The sequence below is a fragment of the Leopardus geoffroyi genome, chromosome E1 (genome assembly GCF_018350155.1).
Source record: "Leopardus geoffroyi isolate Oge1 chromosome E1, O.geoffroyi_Oge1_pat1.0, whole genome shotgun sequence".
Classification (NCBI taxonomy): domain Eukaryota; kingdom Metazoa; phylum Chordata; class Mammalia; order Carnivora; family Felidae; genus Leopardus; species Leopardus geoffroyi.
In genome coordinates this window covers 2387705-2408305 of record NC_059330.1, presented here as the reverse complement: position 1 = coordinate 2408305, position 20601 = coordinate 2387705, and the positions used below count along the sequence as shown (strand labels likewise).

Here is a 20601-nt window from a genome sequence, read left to right as displayed (position 1 = left end):
CAGCTCGAAAGCGCCCCCCACCCCCGCTCGCAACCAGTTCTCTGTTCCAACTCACCCCCAGTCACTCTCCAGCCTTCTTGTCAACTTTTGAAGTTTTTTATTCTTTTTTATTCTTTTTTTTTGGTTTTTGTTGTTCAAATTTCCCTTTTACAGTAAAACTATCGAGGTGACGGCCATACCCCGCCACCTCCCCCATGGCAATATCAACTTCCTGTTCTCTGGAAGGAGCGGATCAGAAAAATCAGGAAGGAGCTGGGAACTGCCACACCAGAGAGGTGACATGACCTCTGGTGGACAAAGTAACCATCTTGGCTGGTGATGAAGGTGGCCGACTTGGTGCCCAAGGGCAGCTCTGGTCTAATGTGACTGAGCTGGGGGGGGGGGAAACCGAGGCCCATGGTGCACTCGAGGGCAGGAAGAGGTACAAGCTGGTCACTATGGAAACGGTTGCTAGGTACCACGGTCAGCTAGACCAGTCAGTAGGCCACCATTTTGGTCACTAAGAAGGGAGCCGCGTGGAGTCGGAAAGGGCTAGAACGTAGGAGGGTGTGCTGAACAAGACCGCCCTCCGGGTTACTGGGGACAACACGTGGGTTCTTGGGACAGTCCCGTTGATGGACAGAGATTATACCGGGCTAGGGAAAGGGAAGAAGAACATGACAAGTTGGGCCCACCACAGCTGATGGCACTTGCTCTCGCTGTCCCAAAAGCAGCGCAGAGGACAGGGAAGGGAGATCCGGGGAAGCAAGATCCTTCTCAGTCCACCCTACCTTCTCACAGTCCGTGAGTTCCAGCTTCCTCCTCAAACAGGAAGTTCTTCCTGCCCGCCCCGCCCCCCCCCCACAGAGTGAGAACCAGCCGCCTCCCCCTTGCCCCCCACCCCCTCCCAACAAGCACCCCCCGGACTAAGCCACTTGGAGTTCCAGCCGGACCACTTCCTATTTCAGACGAAGGCACTTCCAGTTTCTGCCGCTGCCCGTCTGGAGCAAGTCACTTCCTGTCCCCAGTGGCCCACTCGGCGTCAGACCAAATCCGCGCCGTGCCCGGACCGGCTCGCATCTTGCTATGGGCCACTGACAAAACAGGACACTCCTTCTCATGGCGGCTGTCATGACCCAACCACCCCAACATGGCCGGAGGACGGACGTGGGGGCCCCGGGGCAGGGCAGAGAAGGAGGCCCCGCTGCCCACGCCCGGAGAGCTGGGGTGGAGGGCCAGAGCCTTCCCCATTAAGGCCCCCGTTTTTGGCAGACTGAGGGGAGGGTCGGTGAGAGAGGTCAGAAGAGGGGGCCGAGGGCACAAATGCTTACATACCCCCACCCGGGAGATGGGAGAGGCGGAGGAAAGAAGCCAAGAGGGTGAGAGGAGGCGTAGGGAGGGGGGTGCTAAGGAAGAGGAACAGACCTAGAGGCAGAAGAGAGAGAGACAGAGAGAGAATAAGAGAGAGAAGAGACAAGAAGAGAAAAACAGTGAGAGGCAGAAAGGAAGGGGTGCCCACAAGACAGACTGTTCCCGCCCCTGGCTCTCGGCGTGTGGGGGGCGCAGGGATCACCGGGTCGCGCGGTCAGGAGAGGAGGCTGAGTCCCTGCCCCCTCCCCAAGGAGAGCGGACCCAGGAGCACAGAGACGGAGAGGGGGCTCACGTGGCCAACCGAGGGCAGGAGTCTTAAGGAATCCTAACAGTGGAGAAGAGGGCGACAACAGCCAGGAGCACAGGAGCTGGGGGTGGGGGCGCAGAGGGGTCGAGGAGATGCCAGAGGTGGCCCTCCAACCGTGACTTAAACCGGAGGAGCACCCGAGAAGGGCTGGATCCAGGAGAGCCGGGGAGGAGAAGCCCTCATACCTTGTAGTAGATGTTTGGAGGGCTCTGGGGGGGCCCATCCTGCACGATGTACACAGGGTGCCCGTAGTCACCACTCACCTTCTCATAGTGGGGACAGAACGGGGGGTCTGCAGCCCCTCCACCCCGTAGAGCTATCCCTAGCTCCCCAGGCTCGGCCTCCCGAGGTCCCATCACAGCGCCACCCCCCAGGCCCAGAGACCCTCCCCTCCCGAAGGAGCCGGGACCAGGGTGGCGACTCTCCGAAGGCTTGGCCCGCCGTCTCCGCCAACACATGGCGCCCCCAGCCCCTGCCACGCCCAGCAACAGCAGCGCCAGCCCCCCCGCGGCCCCGGCCACCGCGGGCATGCTGGGAGGGGGCAGGGGGCCTTCAGCACCCCGGGAGGTTGCATTGCTGGTGGGGTCACCTGGCAGGGAAGGGGTGAAGGAGGAAAGAGGGGGAGGGGCTGAAGGAGCCACCTGGGCCTCCTCGGGGGTCCCCGTGGGTTTCCCCGGCAGCGCCCGAGCCCCCTGGGGACCCCGCCTCCCCTTCCCCCCGAAATCCCACTCAGAATCCAGGTGGGTCCAGCCCTTCAGCTGGGCGCGAAGCAGTCTTCCCCCACTTCTCTGACTGCACTGATTGAAACACTGGCTCGGGTAATTACTTCTAATTGAGTCTTTTCCTCACTCGGCTTCCACTCCCCTCCCACCCTCCCATCCCCTCTTCTGTTTCCTGTATCCCCCCCCCACCCCCAAACAAAAAACAACAAAAACTGAAGGCGGAGGGAGAGGGTGAAGGCGGGCGGCTGGGGTCTGAGAGCAGAGGAGGTTGGGGCGGGGTGGGGGGGGAAGGCAGGAGACTGGACCCCCGGTGCCTACCTGGCATGTTCTCCTTCCCGGGCTCCAGGCTGTGAGCTGCCCCCCGGTCTCTCTCCACGGGCATCTCAGACACAGGCTTTCTGGGGGCAGCCCCTCCTCGGGGGCCTGGAAATGGGGGAGACCCGACAGCAGGGGCTGAGACAGCAGCCCCCGGACCCTGACGGCGCTGCCCCAACCTCCCTCGGCTCCTAGGAGGTGCGCCCCGGCCCCCCACTCACTCTGTCCTACTCGGAGAAGCACCTTCATGCCCCGAGTGAGGCATACACCTCCCTGCAAACTCTCCAGGCCTTCCCGGGTCCCATCCGACGTGGCTGGGAGAGAAGAGCCAGACGGAGAGAGAAGTTGGCACTCCAGAGTCGAGCCCCTCTTCCGTCCCCATTCCCTGGCCCTGACACCACCCCGGGGGGCATCAGGGGTCTCTCTCGGCTCCTCCCCTGCCCCTCAGTCTTGGGGTTGGGTGGGGGAGAGCCTCCCCGCGGACCCCGCCCTCCGCCCAGCAGTACCAATGATGTAGTAATCGTGGTGTGAGCGGAACTCGTGGCCCCAGAGGTTAGGGCTGTACTCCTGGAACTTGATGGTGAAGCGGAGATCCAGGTCCGGCCGGTCACAAGTGAGAAGCAGGTTTGGGGCAGGGGGGGCCTCGCAGCGCCGGCCCTGGGCACCCCCTACCAGGTACAACTTGTAGAACTCGTAATTAGGAGAGGAGTGGGGGCCAGGAGGCCGGGCCCGGGGGCAGAGAAGGTCAAGCCGGTCCCCGATCTGAGGGTAGAGCACGTAACCCCCCTCTGCCTGGAATCTGTCAGGAGGGCGAGGTGGACAAGGAGAGGTGTTAAAGGTCTGGCCCCCAGAGCTTTGCCTCCCTCACCCCACATCCCCGGCAGGCCGGCCTTCGGCCTTCGTCTGAGTGGAAAGTCTGTTCCGACGGGGCAGGCGCTAAGGGCTCGGAAGCGGTGGGAGGCCAGGCTCACAGGTCTCTAGGCCCTCGGTGCCCAAATGCACTCTCCAGCCCGCCCTCACCACATGCACACTGTCATCTCTCCTCCATCACTAGCCCCGTTGCCATGGCAACAGGATGCCAGTTACCAAGGAGCTGGCCTCTCTGGAACCACACAGCCCACCCATCCCAGGTGATTTCACTACTGCACGGCCATGGGGGCAGAGCCTCCCCTCCCCCAGGCCACCACTGAATTTGAGGGATCTCAGGGCAAGGGAGGCACCAAGGGTGGGTCGGGGGAGGGGAATCCAGACCAGCTTCCCAAGTCAGCCAGGGGACGCGCCAGGAGTTAAATGCCTGGCCTGGCCATGGCCCTATGTGAGGCTAACGGGAACCACGGTCTGGGGGCCAGGTGCCCCAGACACCCCCCTGCTCAGTTACCCCTCCTCCTCCAGGTCTCGGACTTCCTAGGGAAAGTGCCTTATTGCTGTGGAATTCAGGGAGTTGACCTTTCTAAGCACAGCCTAGAGCCCACATCTCCCTCAACCCAGCCATCCACTGGCCCAGCACTGCCACTTGCCAACGCCTGTGACCCCTCCCTGTGCATTAACGGCCACGAGGTCTCAGAGCTGGGTCCCCGGGGACCGCTGCTCATTATCTTCCCAGACTCCCAAAGGACCCACCCACCCCCTCCCCGCCAACATCCCAAAGAGCCCCCAGAACACCGTACCCACCCCCCTTTCCTCAACCCTATCAGAATAAGCCTAACTTACTTCCTCAGGCTGCACCTGATACTCAGACTGCAGCTGGGAGTTGGTGGGTAGGAGCCGGAGGAAAGACATTTGAGATTATACCCAAAGAGACATAGCAGGGAGGGAGGGAGGGGAGGCTGGGAAGTCAAGAGAACACAACCAATAATTCTAGTTCTCCTCTAATGAGCATGTAATACGTTCAAACACCTTACCTCTAATCCTCATAAAAGGTGTCAGGGTGGAGACTACAGACTCAGAAAGGTTAAGTGGCCCAAGGCCACACAGCGGAAAGCAGCCGAGCTCGGATTAAGACCTCGGATCCGATGGGCTCCGAAGCCGACCCCCTTCCCTTGGCCTCACACAGGCTCCCCAGGGAGGCAGGAAGTTTTCAAACCACAGAACTCTTTTGCCCAGCGGGAGTGGGATCTGCATGGAGGCCAGGGTCCTAGATGACCTCCCAGGGGTTCTGTCTTACCCTGTGTGATGAGAAGCTTCATGTGACCCCTGGCCTTTTTTCAGAGCAAAGCAAGCATGCCAAGGAACAGAGGGGTCTGATGGAAGAGTTTGCAACACAGATTGGGGGGGGGGGGAAGGGGGGGGTGGCAAAGGAGTCCTCAGGACTCCAGATGCAAGAGAAAGAAGGAGGCTTTAGGGGGCTCCAGGCTTCTTCCAGAAAAAAAAGTCTCCAAGCCAGGAAGACAGGAGTATCTTCTGGTTTGGGAACTGGATCCGCCAAGGGCTCACTGACCCTCTGGCTGTGGGCAAGAGTTAGGGGACAGACGGTGCGGACAGAGTCGAGAAGCCTTGGGTGAGCTGTCCCCCGGAGCCCCCGAACTGAGCCCCCTTCCCTCCCGTCGCCGAGTCCCTTCTGGGGAGGGAGGCACCCTGCCCCTTCCCCAGCGCGCTCAGCGGCACCTACTCCGCGGCTCTCCGGAGAGCTGACATTAACCAGGCTCCCTCCAAGCCCAGCCCCCGACAGGACACGCGTCTTTCACAAACCCAAATAACCACTCCACTACCCTCCCGGCGGCTACCCGTGAACTTTGCGATCCTTGCCCCCTGTGGGGTCTTTCCAACTCCCGACGCATGGCGATCACCACCCACATCCAGCCGTGTCTGTTGGCGACCCAGGAGTCTGGCTCCCAAGATCACCTCTGTCTCGTTACCCATCGGCTCGCATCAGGGCACTGGCACCCTCCCTCCAGCCTCCTCCCAGCTCAGAGAAGCCAGCTCCCCACCCCGAACCCCCGAAGCTTCCCTACTCCCTGCCCGAAGGGTGTGGGGTCTCCCCAGCCCGGGGCCACTCACCTCTTATTCGCCGAATTCCAGTAGACAGGCTCCAGGCTGAGCCCAGACACCAGCCCCAAAACGCCGAGCAGCAGCAGGGCCCCGACTCGCACGCCCCCCGGCCCAGAACGCGGGGCCCCCATGACCCCGCCAAGGCCTGGGGGGGGCGGGGCACCAACTCCCCCAAAGTCGCTCACCCCCCTGCGGTGCCTGCCTCGGCTGCCCCGGCGACCCGGCCCCGACCACCCCGGTGGCGGCCGCCCCCCTGCTCCCACGCGGACCCGCTTCCTGCTCTGCCCGCGCCCCTGCCGCGGAGCGCTCAGCCCGCTAGAGCCCTTCCCGGGGCCGCCTGCAGGCGCCCTACGCCCCCGGCCCACGCTCCAGCGCCCCGGGATCGCAGCGCCGGCCTAAGTGGGGGACTGGGGCGGCCGGGGGCCGGGCGGGGGCGGCATGGGGCGCCGCACGAGGGAGCGCGGGAGGGGCGCGAGCCGGAGCCCCAGCCTCGCCGGGATTGAGGGCAGCGGGCTAAGGGAGGAAACCAGTCCCGAGCCCAGGAGGGGGGAGTTAAAGGAGTGGCGGGGAGGGGGAGAGGCTGGCGGAGGGAAAAGCCGGAGCTGGAGCGCGCGGCGGAGCGGGCGGCGGAGCCCGCAGCCCACGCCCCCCACGCCGCCCTCACCTCGCGCACCTCCCGCCCGCCCCGCCGCCGCCGCCGCGCCCCGCCGCCCCGCCCCGGCCGCCCGCGCGGCCCCCCGCGCCCCCTTTGTCCCCGCCGCCCCCCGCCGCGTCTCCCCCGCCGGCCCCCGGGCCGCCCGAGCGGCTGGAACCTTCCTCTCTCGGATCCAGAAAGGCCCTCGCCCTCGCCACCCGGAGGAGCCCGGCCCCCGTGGCTCCCGCAGCCGCCGCCTCCTCCCCCAGCCCGGAGCTCCGCCGCGGCTCCCGGCGGGTCTGGAGAGAATAGTAATAACCTTGAAGGCTCCGCACTTTGCGAAGTGGGCTGAGTTGGCCGTCGCGACTACCTGTGTCGAGTGGGAGGGGCAGAGCCGCAGGCTCCCCATTGCAGGGGGGGGGGGGAGAGAAACTGAGGCTCGGGGAGGCCCCGTGACTTGCCCAAGGTCACACGGGGAGTCTGGGGTAAAGGCGGAAACCCAACCCAGGTCGCTCAACTCCTCCTCCTGGGGTCGTTGTTTTTGGTTTTTTTGGTCCCGGGCTCCTGGGCCCTCTCCTGTTACCTGGGATTGGGTGGAAGGCGAGGGTTTAAGGGGGTAAACTCGGGCCCTTCTTGGACGGCTGTGGGGAGAAGCGGGGCTGGGGGAGGGAAGGGAGTACCTTTCCCCAAACCCACATTCAGCCGGAAGGGCTGTTTCCAATTATCCTGGGGGAAGGGAGGAGGGTTTGCCTTTTTGGGTGTAAGAACCCTCCCTCGCTTTCAGCATCTCTGGGCAGAGGTGACATTCCTCTCCCCTCTGCCGTCACAGGCCTCCAGTCCCTTCCCTCTGATGGTGAGGTCCCAAAGCAGATCCCCCGCTGACAGTCTCTTCAGAGCCCCCTTCTCAGTGTCTGGCGAGGGAGGGGGTGGGGCGGAGGCACTGCCTGAAATAACATACTCCCCCCCCCCACCCCAACCCCCAATCAAGCGGATGGATGGAGAAGCGGGACCAGGGACAGTTGCCCAATGGAAGACTCCCGCCCTTGTCCCGCATCTATCCGAAATACGGAATGTGACGCCTGTGGTTTCTCGGGAGGCACCTTTACTCTTTCGTATGTGTCCTGGACTCTGGCCACTCAGTCGCCTGCCTCCTGGGGGAGTCCAGGGGAGAGGCGGGTGCTCCTGCTCCCCTTCCCCCAGAGCTGAGTAATGGTCCCTCTGCTGCCGGATGGTGGTAAACAGTGTCGAGCGCGAGTGAGCGGGTGTCTTGTCTGTCACCGTCTGTACAGTCTCACGCAGTCACACCCAACAGTCTGACACACCGCTCCTGCCACTCCTGCTCAGCCACCGCTCACCCTGACCCCTGCCGCCCCCACCTTGGGACCGAGATTTCAAACAGGTTCCCCCCACCCCTTCAGTTTACCGAGTTGCCTAGCAACCGGCCAGTCAATGGCATGAAGCCCCACCCCCACTCCCTTGACTTCACACCGAGCCCCGCAGCCTCATTGGCTCCTGCCTAGTCCCACCTCTCAACCCCGGTGTCGGTGTCGGTGTCGGGAAGGAGCCGCCAGCCCCCACCGCTGCTGGACAAGGGGGCCCACCTGTACCCCACCCGGCCCCATCCCCAGCATTTGCCTCCCCCCAAAGACACAAAGACTCTGGTACCATATAAAACCTTTTTATATCGACTCGCCCCCACCTTCCTCTGTCCCTCCCTGTTCCTGCCCGTCCCGGTGAGCGTCAGCGACCCCGGTGTCCGGGCCCCCCCCACACCACCAGAGCTGAAGCTGACTTTCAAAGCGGACGTGGCGCATGGAAAGCAGAGGAAGGTCCCCCCGCTGCTCCCCTTCGTCCTCACTGTCTGTGGGCTCCGGAAACACACGCTGACCCGACGCGGTGGCCAGCAATGGCAGGCTGGGGTGCAGGCTGCAGGGAGAGACAGGCAGCGCCTGTCAGCATCCTGAGAGAGGATGCCTGTTCCCTCGGCACCCCCGTCCCTCCCCAGCCCGAGCCCCAAGATCTGTGGCATTAACCAACGACCTCACTCCGTTGGTGCAGTCCTTCTGGGGCAGAAAACTCAGCACTGGCTCCGGCTTCCCCTCGCGTCCGGCCCCGCTGGTGTCCCACACGGACACCGCCCCGTTGGTGCTTCCGCTCACTAAGAACTGCCCAGTCCTGGGGAGAAGAGAAGCCTGTTGACGCGGAGTCATCACCCCCGAGGGCAGGAACCCCTCACGGCCAGGGGCTGGGACCTACGGCTGGGCTCTGACATCCCCGGGGCACTGGGATGCTGGGCAGGAAGGACTCGGTCACTCACGGGTCCAGATCGAAGTAGACGCGCTGATTGGTGGTCACCTCTCGACTCAGGGACCACAGTGGATGACCGGGCTGCCGGAGATCCCAGCACAGAAGCTCAGCATCCTGAAGACACAGACCAGGGGCCTGGAGTCCATTCCCCCTCCCGCACGAGACGTCCCCGCTTCCCCCAAGGTTTGCAGACACTCCCTTAGCTTGGCTTAGTTTTTTCCCACGTCCGACCCCAACACATCACAGACTGCATCCCCATTGCTGCCTTCTGGGCACCCTCTTTGGGATCTCAGGACGTGACCCCTACCTTGCGGGCTCCTGAGAAGAAGCGGTTGCCGTCGGGGTGAAAGCAAAGGTGAGTGACGCCTCCTTGGTGTCCTCCCAGCAAGGCAAGAGGGGAGCCGTCGTCACAGGCATACAGACCCAGGGAACGGCCGTAGGAGCCACAGGCATAGAGCGGCTGGGCTGGGCTGAAGGCTATGCAGGAGATGATGCCACTCTGGCCCTGCTTTTTTGCTAGAAAGGGACGGAACAAAGTTGGGGACAGGGCAAGGACACCGGACACTAACCGGGCCGATCAGGGGTGCATCTCCATCTCTTGTTCCACGTGCAGGGAACCAGTGCCTCCCGTCCCGTCCGCCTCAAGCAGGCTAACGATTCCTGATGCTCCCCAGATCCTTCTATCCCCGCAAAGGACCTAAATTTCTTCTTCAAGGCTTATGTCTTCCTTCTCAAATCTGTTTCTCCTCGAAGGGATGGAAACCTAAAGGCTTATAGGAAAATGAAATCCGCCTCACTTCCGATTTCCCAGAGAGACCAAGATTTTAGAGATCAAGAGGCACACGGCCGACAGGGCACGGGCTCAGGAGTGAACCAGGTTGACCTTGGGAGAGTTTCGCCCCCTCCCTGAATCTGTTTTCTCCTCTGCCCCCCCCCGAGTACGACCTGCCTCCCTGGGCTGTACTGAAGACGACGTGACGGGCCCGGTCCCCCGGCTCACACGAGGCCCCTCTGCACGTGGCGGTGTCCTCCCCCTTCCTCCTCCCCTGGGAGGCACAGATGCTCACCAAACGTGGCTCGGACCTCGCAGTCACGGCCAGGCCGGGCCGTGGAAAAGACACGCACGGTCCTGTTGAAGCCACAGAAGAGCTGGGAGCCGTCCGGGGAGAAGCAGAGCGAGTGGGCTGCCGTCAGCTCGTCCTAGAGGCAGGAAAGCCGTGCAAACAGCCTCAGGTGGCCCCCGGGAAGGAGCTGGGCGAGGACGAGCCCTGGGACGGGCGGGGAGGCCCCTACCAGGTGGTTGTAGGCACGGAAGGAGGCCCGGAGCTGTCCGGTGAATGCATCCCAGATGTGAATGGGGTTCTCCCGGCTGCTGCTGGCCACGCTGAGAGAGACATGGACACTGAGGCCCCGGTGCTGTCGAAGGAAGGGGAGGAAGCCAACTGGCCGGCCCTCTCAGCCCGCATCGAAGGGTACAGCAGCCTTCCCTCCTCCCAAGCCCCCTGCCAGTCCCTAGCTCGCTCTCCGTAGAGGATCCCCTTGAAACTTGTGGGGGGGGGGGGGGGGAGGAGGGACGATGAGAGGGGAAGGCGGAGGGGAGGCAAAGGACATCACTTACTAGGAGGTGTCTGGCTCGGCTGAAGACATCAGCGAATACCAGCAGTAATCGTAGATGGTGTCACCTTCCACCATTCGAAGGACGGGGGCCTGGACAGAGATGCAGGAACGCCTGGGTCACTGGCAGGAAAAGGAGGCAGACTCGTGCTACAGAAGCTTTATGCCAGAGGGGGACCGTCTGTCGGCACTTAACCGGGGGGAGAAGGCAGATGGTGTCGATATGAAGAACAGAATCCTGATCTCAACATTCAAGGATCAGCTCAGACTGTCGTGTCGGATTTGGGCCACCAAATGCCATACAGACTTCTTCTTTTGCTTTTTAAACACTTAAGAAGAAACAAGCCTGGTGGCTCAGTTGGTTGAGCCTGCATCTGACTTCAGCTCAGGTCATGATTTCACAGCTCGTGAGTTCGAGCCCCACATCAGGCCCTCTGCTGTCAGAGGGGAACCCGCTTTGGAGCCTCTGTCCCCCTCTCTCTCTGCCCCTCCCCTGCTTGTGATGTCTGTCTCTCTCAAAAAATTCTTAAACTTTATTTTTTTTAATTTTTTTTTTGAGAGAGGGCATGAGCGAGGGGCAGAGAGGGAGAGAGAGAGAGAACCAGGTCTTATGCTCACCCAAAATGGAGCTCAAACTCACAAGCCGTGAGATCATGACTCAAGCCGAAGTCTGATGCTTAACCAACTGAGCCACCCAGGTGCCCCAAAATACATAAGCTTAAAGAAAAAAAGGAAGGAAAAAAGAAAAGAAAAAAGAGAAAAGTAAAGAAAAGAAACAAAAACTACAAACCAACCATTGATGCAAATATTTACTGAGCACCTACTAGATGCCGTTAGATCCTTTAAAAAATTGTATTAAACAGTTCAAACATGCAAAGAAGTATATTTAAAACTTCCTGTGACTCCTCCACCCGCTTAAAAAAGGAAAATACAAGACAGTTAAAACTTCTTCCCAAGGACACCCTCCCTCAGAGGTATTCGTGCATTTCTTTAGAAATGTATTCATACAAGAAACACCCAGACGACGTCGTCTACCATGGTCTTTCGTGGCCTTTACCTTGAATACCGATGGTATCAGACCTTTTGCATCCCTTTGTGACTGGGGGATTTCACCGCAGTGACACGCTTAGCTCTAACTCAGGCACCTTCACCGCTGGGCAGCACCCCACACACTATCCTTCTCTGCTGATAGTCACCCACGTTTTTCCATATGTTGGGTGGAGGGCTTTGAACATTCTGGTACGCGTGTGGGAGGGCCTCTCCGCAGCTTCTGCCAAATGACCGGGCTCTATGGCACCCACTCTGCCAACTCTGCCGGATGGGGTCACCCGTTGGCCCAGAGGGATCATCCGGATTCACTCTCCCACCGCCGCTGTGCGGCGTGCAAGGGAGGGCCCGTGGCCCCTTGGTGCGGCCAGACCTCCAAGTTTTTGTCAATAAAAGGCTGTGCTGGCGCCTGGGGGGCTCAGTCGGTTGAGCGTCCAACTTCAGCTCAGGTCATGATCTCACAGTCCGTGAGTTCGAGCCCGGCGTCGGGCTCTGCGCTGACAGCTCGGAGCCTGGAGCTGCTTCGGGTTCTGTGTCTCCCTCTCTCTCTGCCCCTCCCCTCCCCTGCTCGTGCTGTCTCTTTCTCTCTCAAATATAAAATAAACATTAAAAAAAAACTTACTTTTAAAGGCTGTGAAGTAGAATTTCACTGGACTACGAAGTTGCCTTTCCCCCATGACCACTGGGGTCAGACGTTCACCTACATTCAGTATTCGCTTTAGCACACCTCTTCGTAAGTTCTGCTCACTTTTCCAAGTTACTGGCTTCTCCTTACTGATCGGAAGGGAGTCTTTCAATCGTCTGGGTAACAGCCCTTTGTCAGTTATCTGCTGGCCCTCGGCACGATGTCACGCACCCATGCCCTCAGCCCCCGCTCCGAACACACACGTCAGGCCGCCTGGCACAACGCTCCGCTCACACATCCCACGGGCACCTCACACTCGGCTTGTCTGTGACAGACCCGGCTTCCGCCTCCTTCAAACCTACTCCCCCGCCCCCCCACCCGGGGCTCCACATCGAAGTGTGGAAGTCGCAAATCTGAGCGGCAGCCTTGACCACTCCTTGACCACTCCTCACCCACTTTCCACTCCTGGTCCAGCCTACGCAAGACCAAGTAACGGCCGGCGATCCTAAATCTTGCCCGGTCCGCCGCCCCGGGGTCTCTCGAACGTGTCCACGCCCTTTCGTTCCCACCAAAGCCACCGCCTTCCTGCCAGCATTTGTGCGAGTCTGCGTGTTCTCCAGGCCTCCCCGCACCGCCGCACCCCAGCCTGCCCACCCGTTCTCCACGCTGCAGCCACGTGCGGGCCACGGAGACCTCATCGGGCTGGAATCCGGCCCTGCGTCACTCTCCTGCTTAAAACGTTCAGTGACTCTGGGTAACCCTCAGTATGAGACCCGATCTCCTTACCAGGTGTTGGCCCCTACCCACCTCTCATGGCGCACCCCTCCGTACTCACCCCTTTAGAATCTCCACATCCCGGTGGGACTCCCAGCTCCCAGAAGGTGCCAACGTACCGTACTCCCGATCTACAGGCTTTCACGCACGCCAGCATCCAGGTCTGGAATGTTGCTCCTTCGCTCCCCTCAACAATTCCTCCTGGCTGAATGCCGATCACGCTTCCGGTCTCTTAGAGGCGTCTTCCCCTGCGAAGCCTTCCCTAACCCCTCTTGCGGAGCAAGGAGCCCCGCTCCGCGTTCCTACAGCCCTCTGCCCCTCGCCCTGCATCGTACCCATCTGAGGAGGCAACAATCACAATTGTCCGGCTCACCACGTTTTCCCCAACACCTAGGGTATCATCGGCAGTCAGAAAGAAATGTTCTGATGAGTGAAGACAGAAGACGGTTCCAGTAACACGAGGCCCCCAATAGTGACCTGACTTAAAGCAGGGACAGTGGAGTAGGGAGAAGCAGATGGAACCGAGAGATAAGGGGACTCGATGGGGGGAAAGGGGGGGAAGGGTCAGGGAAAATGAAAGGATGAGACCAGCCTTCTGGTCTGGATACCTGACGTCACCACGACGGTAGAAAGACTTGGGGTGCACAGGACAGCCATGAGGTGCCCATGTCCTTGGTGAATGAGGGAGAACCAAACGGCACAAGCCTCAAAGGAAAAGTTTTTACAAGAGAGAGCGCAAGTGTCTGGATGCAGCATTTGGGGGATGAGGACAGCCCCCCTCCCAACCTGAGATATGCAGGTTCCCCTGGGCAGGGCTATAGGGAGCGAAAGCCTCGGGCAAGGGCCCCAGGGCAGGGACAGAACTCAGGACTGCGGCTGGGGAGTTAGGGATAGGAGTTCCAGAAAGCTCCGTGAAAAGGCACAGAAGGGAGGAGAGGAATTAAGAAAGCCTGCTGGGAAGAAACAGGTGCATGGAGGGAGGGGCGCCTGGGTAGCTCAGTTGGTTAAATGTCCCGTTTCGGCTAAGGTCATGATCTCACAGTTCGTGGTTCAAGCCCCGCATCTGAGCTGTCAGCACAGAGCCTGGAGCCTGCTCGGATTCTGTGTCTCCCTCTCTCTCTGCCCCTCCCCTGCTCGCACTCCGTCTCTCAAAAATAAATAAACACTAAAAAAAAAAAAAAAAAAAAGAAACGAGTGTATGGAAACACTCAAAAGTGACCTCTTCCCATTTCCCCACCTACACTAACTGTATCCATTTCCAAATCCTAAACTTGCAGACACATGAAGTGTAACCATCTGATGCGTGCACTTGTGATACAACTCGCACACTCACACGGCTAACAGCAGTTTAAAAAAAAAGCAGAAGAGCTTTTGAAAACAGACCGGGTATCTGTCTACAAGATGTAGAACAAATATTGATACTTTTGACCTAGAGTATCTCTTACTCATCAAATTTCTCTTAGGAAAAGAATCTCCGTCAAAGCACATGAAGACGTTCACTGAATAATTTAGGATACAAAAATCCTGGAAACAACCCAAATGCCCAGAGCAGGGGAATAGGTATGAAAATCATCAATCGCGGGCACTCGGTGTAGTCTCATACACCATTAAATACGGTAACTATGGAGACCGAAGCACCACGGAAATCACTTAGGAGACGACTGTTAACGAAACAAAAAAGCAGCGTACAAAACCATCTACTGTAGGAACACAACCACGTAAAAAGCCTCCGTACTGTACAGGCCGAAAGAAGAGGGGATAATTTAAAGGCTGAATTTTGTAGAGTGGTGGCTGATGATGCCTTTCCTCTTTTACCATTCCCGTTTTTCTCAAACGAACGGTGCAATAAATTCTCAACCTGCCACGCTTCCAGAAGCTCTTCTAACGACCCCTGCTCCTGAGCTCTTTCGGGACGGCCCACCATGCCCACCGGGCCCCCGAGACAACGCCTGCACGAACCGGGCCTGGAGCGCCCTGTATGTCGCACAGAGATCGCCAACAGGGGCGGCCTCTGCCTGTTAGGCGAGCGACCAAGCCGTCCCCGGGACTGGGCCCCCATCTCCGAGGCGGCCGTCACCGCTTTCTCTCGTTCTCCTCCTCCCCAGGGCACACTTCAGGGACAGGAGGGGGCGGGGTGAGTGTCAACCTTGCTCACGGTAGCCATTTCCAAATCTTTTCGCTTCCCCGAACTCCAGCTTCTCCGCATTTAAAAAATATATATTTATTTATTTTGTGTATGTGAGAGAGAGAGAGAGACAGAGACAGAGAGGCAGAATCCCAAGCAGGTCCCATGCTGTCAGCTCAGAGCTTGACTCCAGGCTCTGTCCCATGAACCACTAGATCGTGACCTGAGCCGAAATCAAGAGTCAGATGCTTAACCAACTGTGCCACCCAGGCGCTGCCTTAAGCTCTTTTTTTAAGATTTTACTTTTAGGGGCGCCTGGGTGGCTCAGTCGGTGGAGCGTCCGACTTCAGCCCAGGTCATGATCTCACGGTCCGTGGGTTCGAGCCCCGTGTCGGGCTCTGTGCTGACAGCTCGGAGCCCGGAGCCTGTTTCAGATTCTGTGTCTCCCTCTCTCTCTGACCCTCCCCTGCTCGTGCCGTGTCTCTCTGTCTCAAAAATAAACAAACGTTAAAAAAAAATTAAAAAAAAAAAAGATTTTACTTTTATTTTAGAGAGAGAGAGAGAGTGCGCGCGCGCGTGAGCAGGGGAGAGGGGAGGGATGGGGTAGAAAGAGAAAGTGGGAGGAGAGAGAGAGAGACAGAGAGAGAGAGAGTCTTAGGCAGGCTCCAAGCTCAGCACGGAGGCCTGACTTGGAGCTCAATCCCATGACCCTGGGATCACGACCTGAGCCAAAATCGAGACTCACACACTGAGATCACACACTGACTGAGCCACCCAGGTGCACCTTGAGATTTCATTTTTAAGTGATCTCACCGCCCAATGTGGGGCTCGAACTCCCAACCCCGAGATCAAGGGTCACCACGCTCTACTGAGCCAGCCGGGAGCCCCCGCCGGACTTCTTGCCACCACACCGGCCCCCCACCTTTCTGTCACCCTCCCTGATTCGGGAGACCGATTCACTGCCTCGCTCCCCCAGATGCTCCTGTCACCGCACCATCTCTGGCCACCGTCTCCCACCCGGCCAGGTAACTTGCTCTCTTTCCACCACGACAATTATCCTGCTGCGTCAAAAACACATTTACGATCCACCTCCTTGTCTGCTTTCCATTCGAGTCCGCCGCCGCACGGGTGCCCCCGCAGACGCTCCCGAGACACGCGCCTTTCTCGGCCGGCAAACCCCAGCCACACCAGCCTCCTCTGCCACGCTCGACCCAGCTCATACCCGCCACCGGTGTTCACCGAATACAGAACAGGCGCTGGTTCGTACACGTTCCGCTAACTCTTTTACTGCTCCCGACGGCTGTGTGGGGTGGGTGCTGTTGCTGTCATCCTCATGTCACACACAGGAAAAACAGGGTCGATTCCCTTGCTGGGAAGCGGACGCACAAGGAAGTTAACAGATCTCACCTTAAACGGACGGCAACAAATTCCTAGCGGGCGCTGAGCACAGAATAGCGACGTTACCGCATTCCTTGCCGGTTCGGATCTTCGACTCGCCGGGACCAGTCGTCCCCCGCCTCCTGCTCTCTCCCCACAGACCCCCTTCCTGCAGCAGGTCAGCTCCCTCTCTGCTGCCCTGAGAAGCCAAGAGAGGAGACCCAGAAACCCTCCGACCCCCAAACGGCTGCCTCTCTTCCTACCTCGAGAGAGCGTTCCCCGCCGAACCGAGTCCTCTGATGGGCTCCGGATCCTGTCCTCGGCCAGCCTCTCAGGGCCCCGTTACCGCCCTCTCCCCTTCAGCATCAATTCCTCCGTGTCTACGGGGTTATTCCTGACGCTGCAGAAGCACCCCGCGAACCCCTCTTTGGCCCCACATTCCCTCTGGCCACCGTTCCGTTTCTCGACACCCTTCCACAAGAAAACTTTCCAAAGAACTGTCTGTGCCTCCTCCTCTACCCACTCTACCTGGGCTTCTGCCTCCATCGCTTTTCTCAAAGCGCTCCCGCTAAGGTCACTAACGCCTTCCGCCATTCTCTGCGTCTCGCCCTCAGCGGCACCAGACCCGACCCTGCCTCGGCCTCTGCCATCCGTCCTGCACGCCACCCCCATCTGCTCGAGCGCTCCGGGCTCTGCGTGAGCCTCCTCCTCCTCCAGCCACACGGTCCTGACACTGACTCGTTCACAAGATGCCAGATCCCGTCCACGTGCTCCTCCACTTCCCAAAGTACATCCCAGCCCCGGCTTCCCCCCTAGCTTCGCGTTTCACACAGACCTAAAAACGCTTCACTTGTCTGAGGCCTCCTCCTATCTGTTTCCTCCTCTGAGTAAATCGTACCACTGCCCCCCGGGCTGCGAGACCCTGGACGTCGCCAGGGATCGCTTCCTTCCCTGTACCGTCCACGTCCCACAAAATACACTTCAAACCCATCCACACCTCTCCACGTCGCCTGCCACCGCCTGGCCCCAGCCACCACCGTCTCTCACCTGGACCGTGATAAACACATCCTGATGGATCCCCCTGATTTCACTCTTGCTCACCACAATCCGCTCTCTAAATCTTGGCCATCCCTTCACTCTTCTGTGTCTGTGTGTTTTTAACATCTATTCACGCTTGACAGAGAGAGAGACAGAGAGCAGAAAAGGAGCACAGAGCCCAATGCGGGGCTTGAACTCACGAACCGTGAGATCTTCACCTGGGCTGAATGAAGTCAGATGCTTAACGGACTGAGCCACCCAGGCGCCCCACACTCTTCTGTCTTAAAACTCTCCCCTGGCTTCCCAAATAAACCCCAAAGGGCCTACCCACCAGATCCAACCCGATATGGGCTGTGGAATCCGTCCTCACCACACTCTCCCCCTCACTGGCCTCAGTCCAGGCACACTGGCCTACTTTCCGTTCCTTGAACACACAAAGCTCCCTCTTAGCCCTGGGCCTCTGTAATATCATTGCCTCTTCCCAGGACGTTCTTCACATAACTGACCCCATCACCCTTCACGTCTCAACTCAACCGTCTCCTGCTCAGAGCTCCTTCCTGGCCAGTTTATCTCAAGTGGTCTCTAAGGGCACCTGGCTGGCTCGCTTAAATGTCTTGATCTTGGCCCAGATCATGATCTCACAGTTCATGAGTTTGAGCCCGCGGTCGGGATCTGCATTGACGGTGCGGAGCCCGCTTGGGCTTCTTCTCTCCTTCTCCCAGCCCCTCCTCCACTTGTGCACGCTCGTGCTCGAGCTCTCTCCCTCTAAATAAACTTAAAATACATAGGTAAGTAAAGTGGCGTCCTCTAGTTACTTCCTCCTCGTTCTGTTTATTTCCTTGACACCACTTGCTATCCTTTATAACGAACTTCCTCGTTTGTCAGTTTCCACGTTTGTCGTCCGTCTCCCACACAAGACAGCAAACCAGCTCTTCTGTCTCCTTCGGCACTTTATGACGGCACCAAATACGGTAACTGACACATTGGCAGTCGTTCAATAATTACCTGTAAGTCAACTAAATACCGCCACGACAAACCCACCGTTCTTTGATGGAAAACACACATTCACGAGTAAAGAACGGGCAAACACCGCCTTAAATATCTCGGCGTCCAGGGTAGAACGTGCTACCTGTGAACGTTCGTGAAGAAACGTTCTGTTTGCGATCAGCAAACACGTGGGCTCAACTTTCTCCAGCCATGCGCAGGACTGACACGTGCAGCGTCCCGTGACGGGACAGAGGCAGCCCCTACCCTTACCATTTCTGCATATTCCAGCTGTTCCCCCTCATTGTACAGCTCTGGGGGCAGGTTATAAATACGCAGGATGTTATCAGCACTGTTGGTCAAGATGCAGGAACCATCAGGGGCCCTAGAAATAGGAAAGAGTTAGAAAGCTGGGCAGGGCTCTATTTTCCAAGTGCCAGGCTCCCTCTGGGGGTAGGTAAGCACCCCAAGACCCTGAGAAAAGTGGAAGACACATATTTCTAGGTGAAATGTAAGCTCAGTCCAAGAGGAACTTTTACTTTCTTCCCAACTCCCACCTCCATGGGCTCTTCTCCAAGATAACTGGAGGTCTTTTTATGGTAAAAATCCTGGGCACGGTTATCCCCCCGCCCCATTACCCTTAACTTACCACTTACAGCCCTTCAAGAAGTTCTCGGGCTGGGTGCTGAACTCGGACCAGGAACCACTGAGAAATCGAGGTAGCTGGGAGAAGCTATAGCTCCAGGTGCTGGAAGGAAGATGGGGAGACAACAAGGCAAGGGGGAAAGGGGCCTGGTGAAGTGGGCCCCAAGACCCGGGAAGAAGCACACATCTCACGCTCCCAATCTCCTCGGATCGCTGCGTCCACGCCATCACCACTTACCTGAACCCCTCATCCTCCGGAGGAGCTTCCTCAGACACACCTGCTGTGGGCTCTCCGGGCCCCAGCTCCGGCCTGTCCGTCTCTTCTGCAGGAGGGCTCACATTCTCAGAAAGTTCTGGCTCCTCGACTGGAGGGCTCGGCTCCCTAGGAGTACCGAAGCCCGTTTCCGGGGGAGCGGAGATAGAAGCTGAGCCTCCCTCTCCCGTCTCCTGGGAACCAGCTGAACCGGCCTTGGGATCTGGGGACAAGCGGGGCGGCTCGTCCCCATCGGCCGGCGGTGGTACCAGTTCAGGGTCCGGGTCTTTATCCGTCAGGGAAGCTTGAGGAGAGAGGCGGGCCGGGGCGGGAGCCGGGTCCGGGTCCGGGGCTAACACGGGCGCCTCCGGCGTGTTCATGCTGCCGAGGACGCGCGGCCACACTGGCCTCGGCCGGGCAACCCTCGCCCCGCCGCCGAGTTCGCAAGGCTCCGGACGCCGAACTGGAGCACCTACCTGCGCCTGCCTCCTTCCTCCGGGAGGGGGCGGAAGACCCCGGGAAGGCGAGGCGGACACAGGGACACCAAGGTGGCAAGTTCGGCGTTCCTCAACCCGCGCGGTCCCTAAGAGCCACGCGCTCTCGCGGGATTTGGCCTCACCTTTCAATTGGACCTCCGCCTCCCGATCGGATTTCGCGGGCGACCCGCGAGAGGGGCGGGGCAAGCACGTAACAGGTCACGAGGGTTTACCGTACTCATCACGCCCTGGGGCTCCCGGTGGCTGCTGGGTGTTGTAGTCCGAAAGCTTCCGCCTCTGTTTGAAGGGCTTGAGCTCCCCCTGCCGTCTCCCTCCGTCACTCTTAAAGCACCTACTCCCCCCTCACCTGCAAGAGGGCGCTAGCGCTATACTTGATTTTGATCCTTTTGCTTCTCATTCGCCAAATTCCTCACACTTCCGTCTCTTTTCATTCATTCAGTAAGTATTTATTACTGAGCTCTTCCTTGCGACCCAGTACTGTACCAGGCACTGAGAAATACAACAATGAGTAAGACAGCAGCACAAGGGTTCTGCCCTCCCTAAAAGGCTTACGTTGCTGTGTATTTAAGGCAAGGAACACATCTTTGCAGAGAGCGGCAAGGGCTGTGAAGGAAATTAAACAAGATGGTGTGATACAGAGTATCTGAAGGAATACGTTGGATTGGGATGTTAAGGAAGTCCTTCCTAAAAAGGTGGCATTTTAGCCGATGAGAAGAAACTATCCAGCTATCTGGGAGAGGGATGACAAGTGTCTCTCTTTCTTCCACCTTCATATTTGACTCAGTGGCGGGAGTCTCCCAAAATGGTTTCCACCGATTCTGCCCTCCCAGTTCTGGCTGGTCGAACTTCCCCACCCCAGTGTCAAGTAGCTGCAGCACCGGCACGACGAGAATCCTGTCTCACTCCCACCGCCCCCCCCCGGCGAACTGCTTGCCCTTACTTGTCATGGCGACTGTCCAGCTTTGTGCCAGGAGCCTCGCGGGGGTTGCTGGGATTGGG

At 59.0% G+C, this 20601-nt stretch overlaps 2 protein-coding genes across 2 annotated transcripts; both read right to left on the bottom strand.

The window, feature by feature from the left end:
* Positions 1-85: 85 nt before the first annotated feature.
* On the bottom strand, positions 86-6368 carry EFNB3 (ephrin B3). Its single transcript, XM_045487334.1, has 5 exons — positions 5692-6368; positions 3201-3493; positions 2916-3008; positions 2698-2802; positions 86-2246 (listed from the first exon to the last, which is right to left on the bottom strand). Exons 1-5 carry the CDS (start codon positions 5811-5813, stop codon positions 1837-1839), a joined length of 1023 nt encoding a protein of 340 aa, XP_045343290.1. The 5' UTR covers positions 5814-6368; the 3' UTR covers positions 86-1836.
* Positions 6369-7978: 1610 nt separating this feature from the next.
* On the bottom strand, positions 7979-20489 carry WRAP53 (WD repeat containing antisense to TP53). Its single transcript, XM_045490278.1, has 10 exons — positions 19091-20489; positions 18857-18955; positions 18481-18592; positions 10242-10330; positions 9917-10007; positions 9691-9823; positions 8931-9139; positions 8634-8737; positions 8357-8491; positions 7979-8242 (listed from the first exon to the last, which is right to left on the bottom strand). Exons 1-10 carry the CDS (start codon positions 19483-19485, stop codon positions 7996-7998), a joined length of 1614 nt encoding a protein of 537 aa, XP_045346234.1. The 5' UTR covers positions 19486-20489; the 3' UTR covers positions 7979-7995.
* Between the last annotated feature and the right edge of the window lie 112 nt (positions 20490-20601).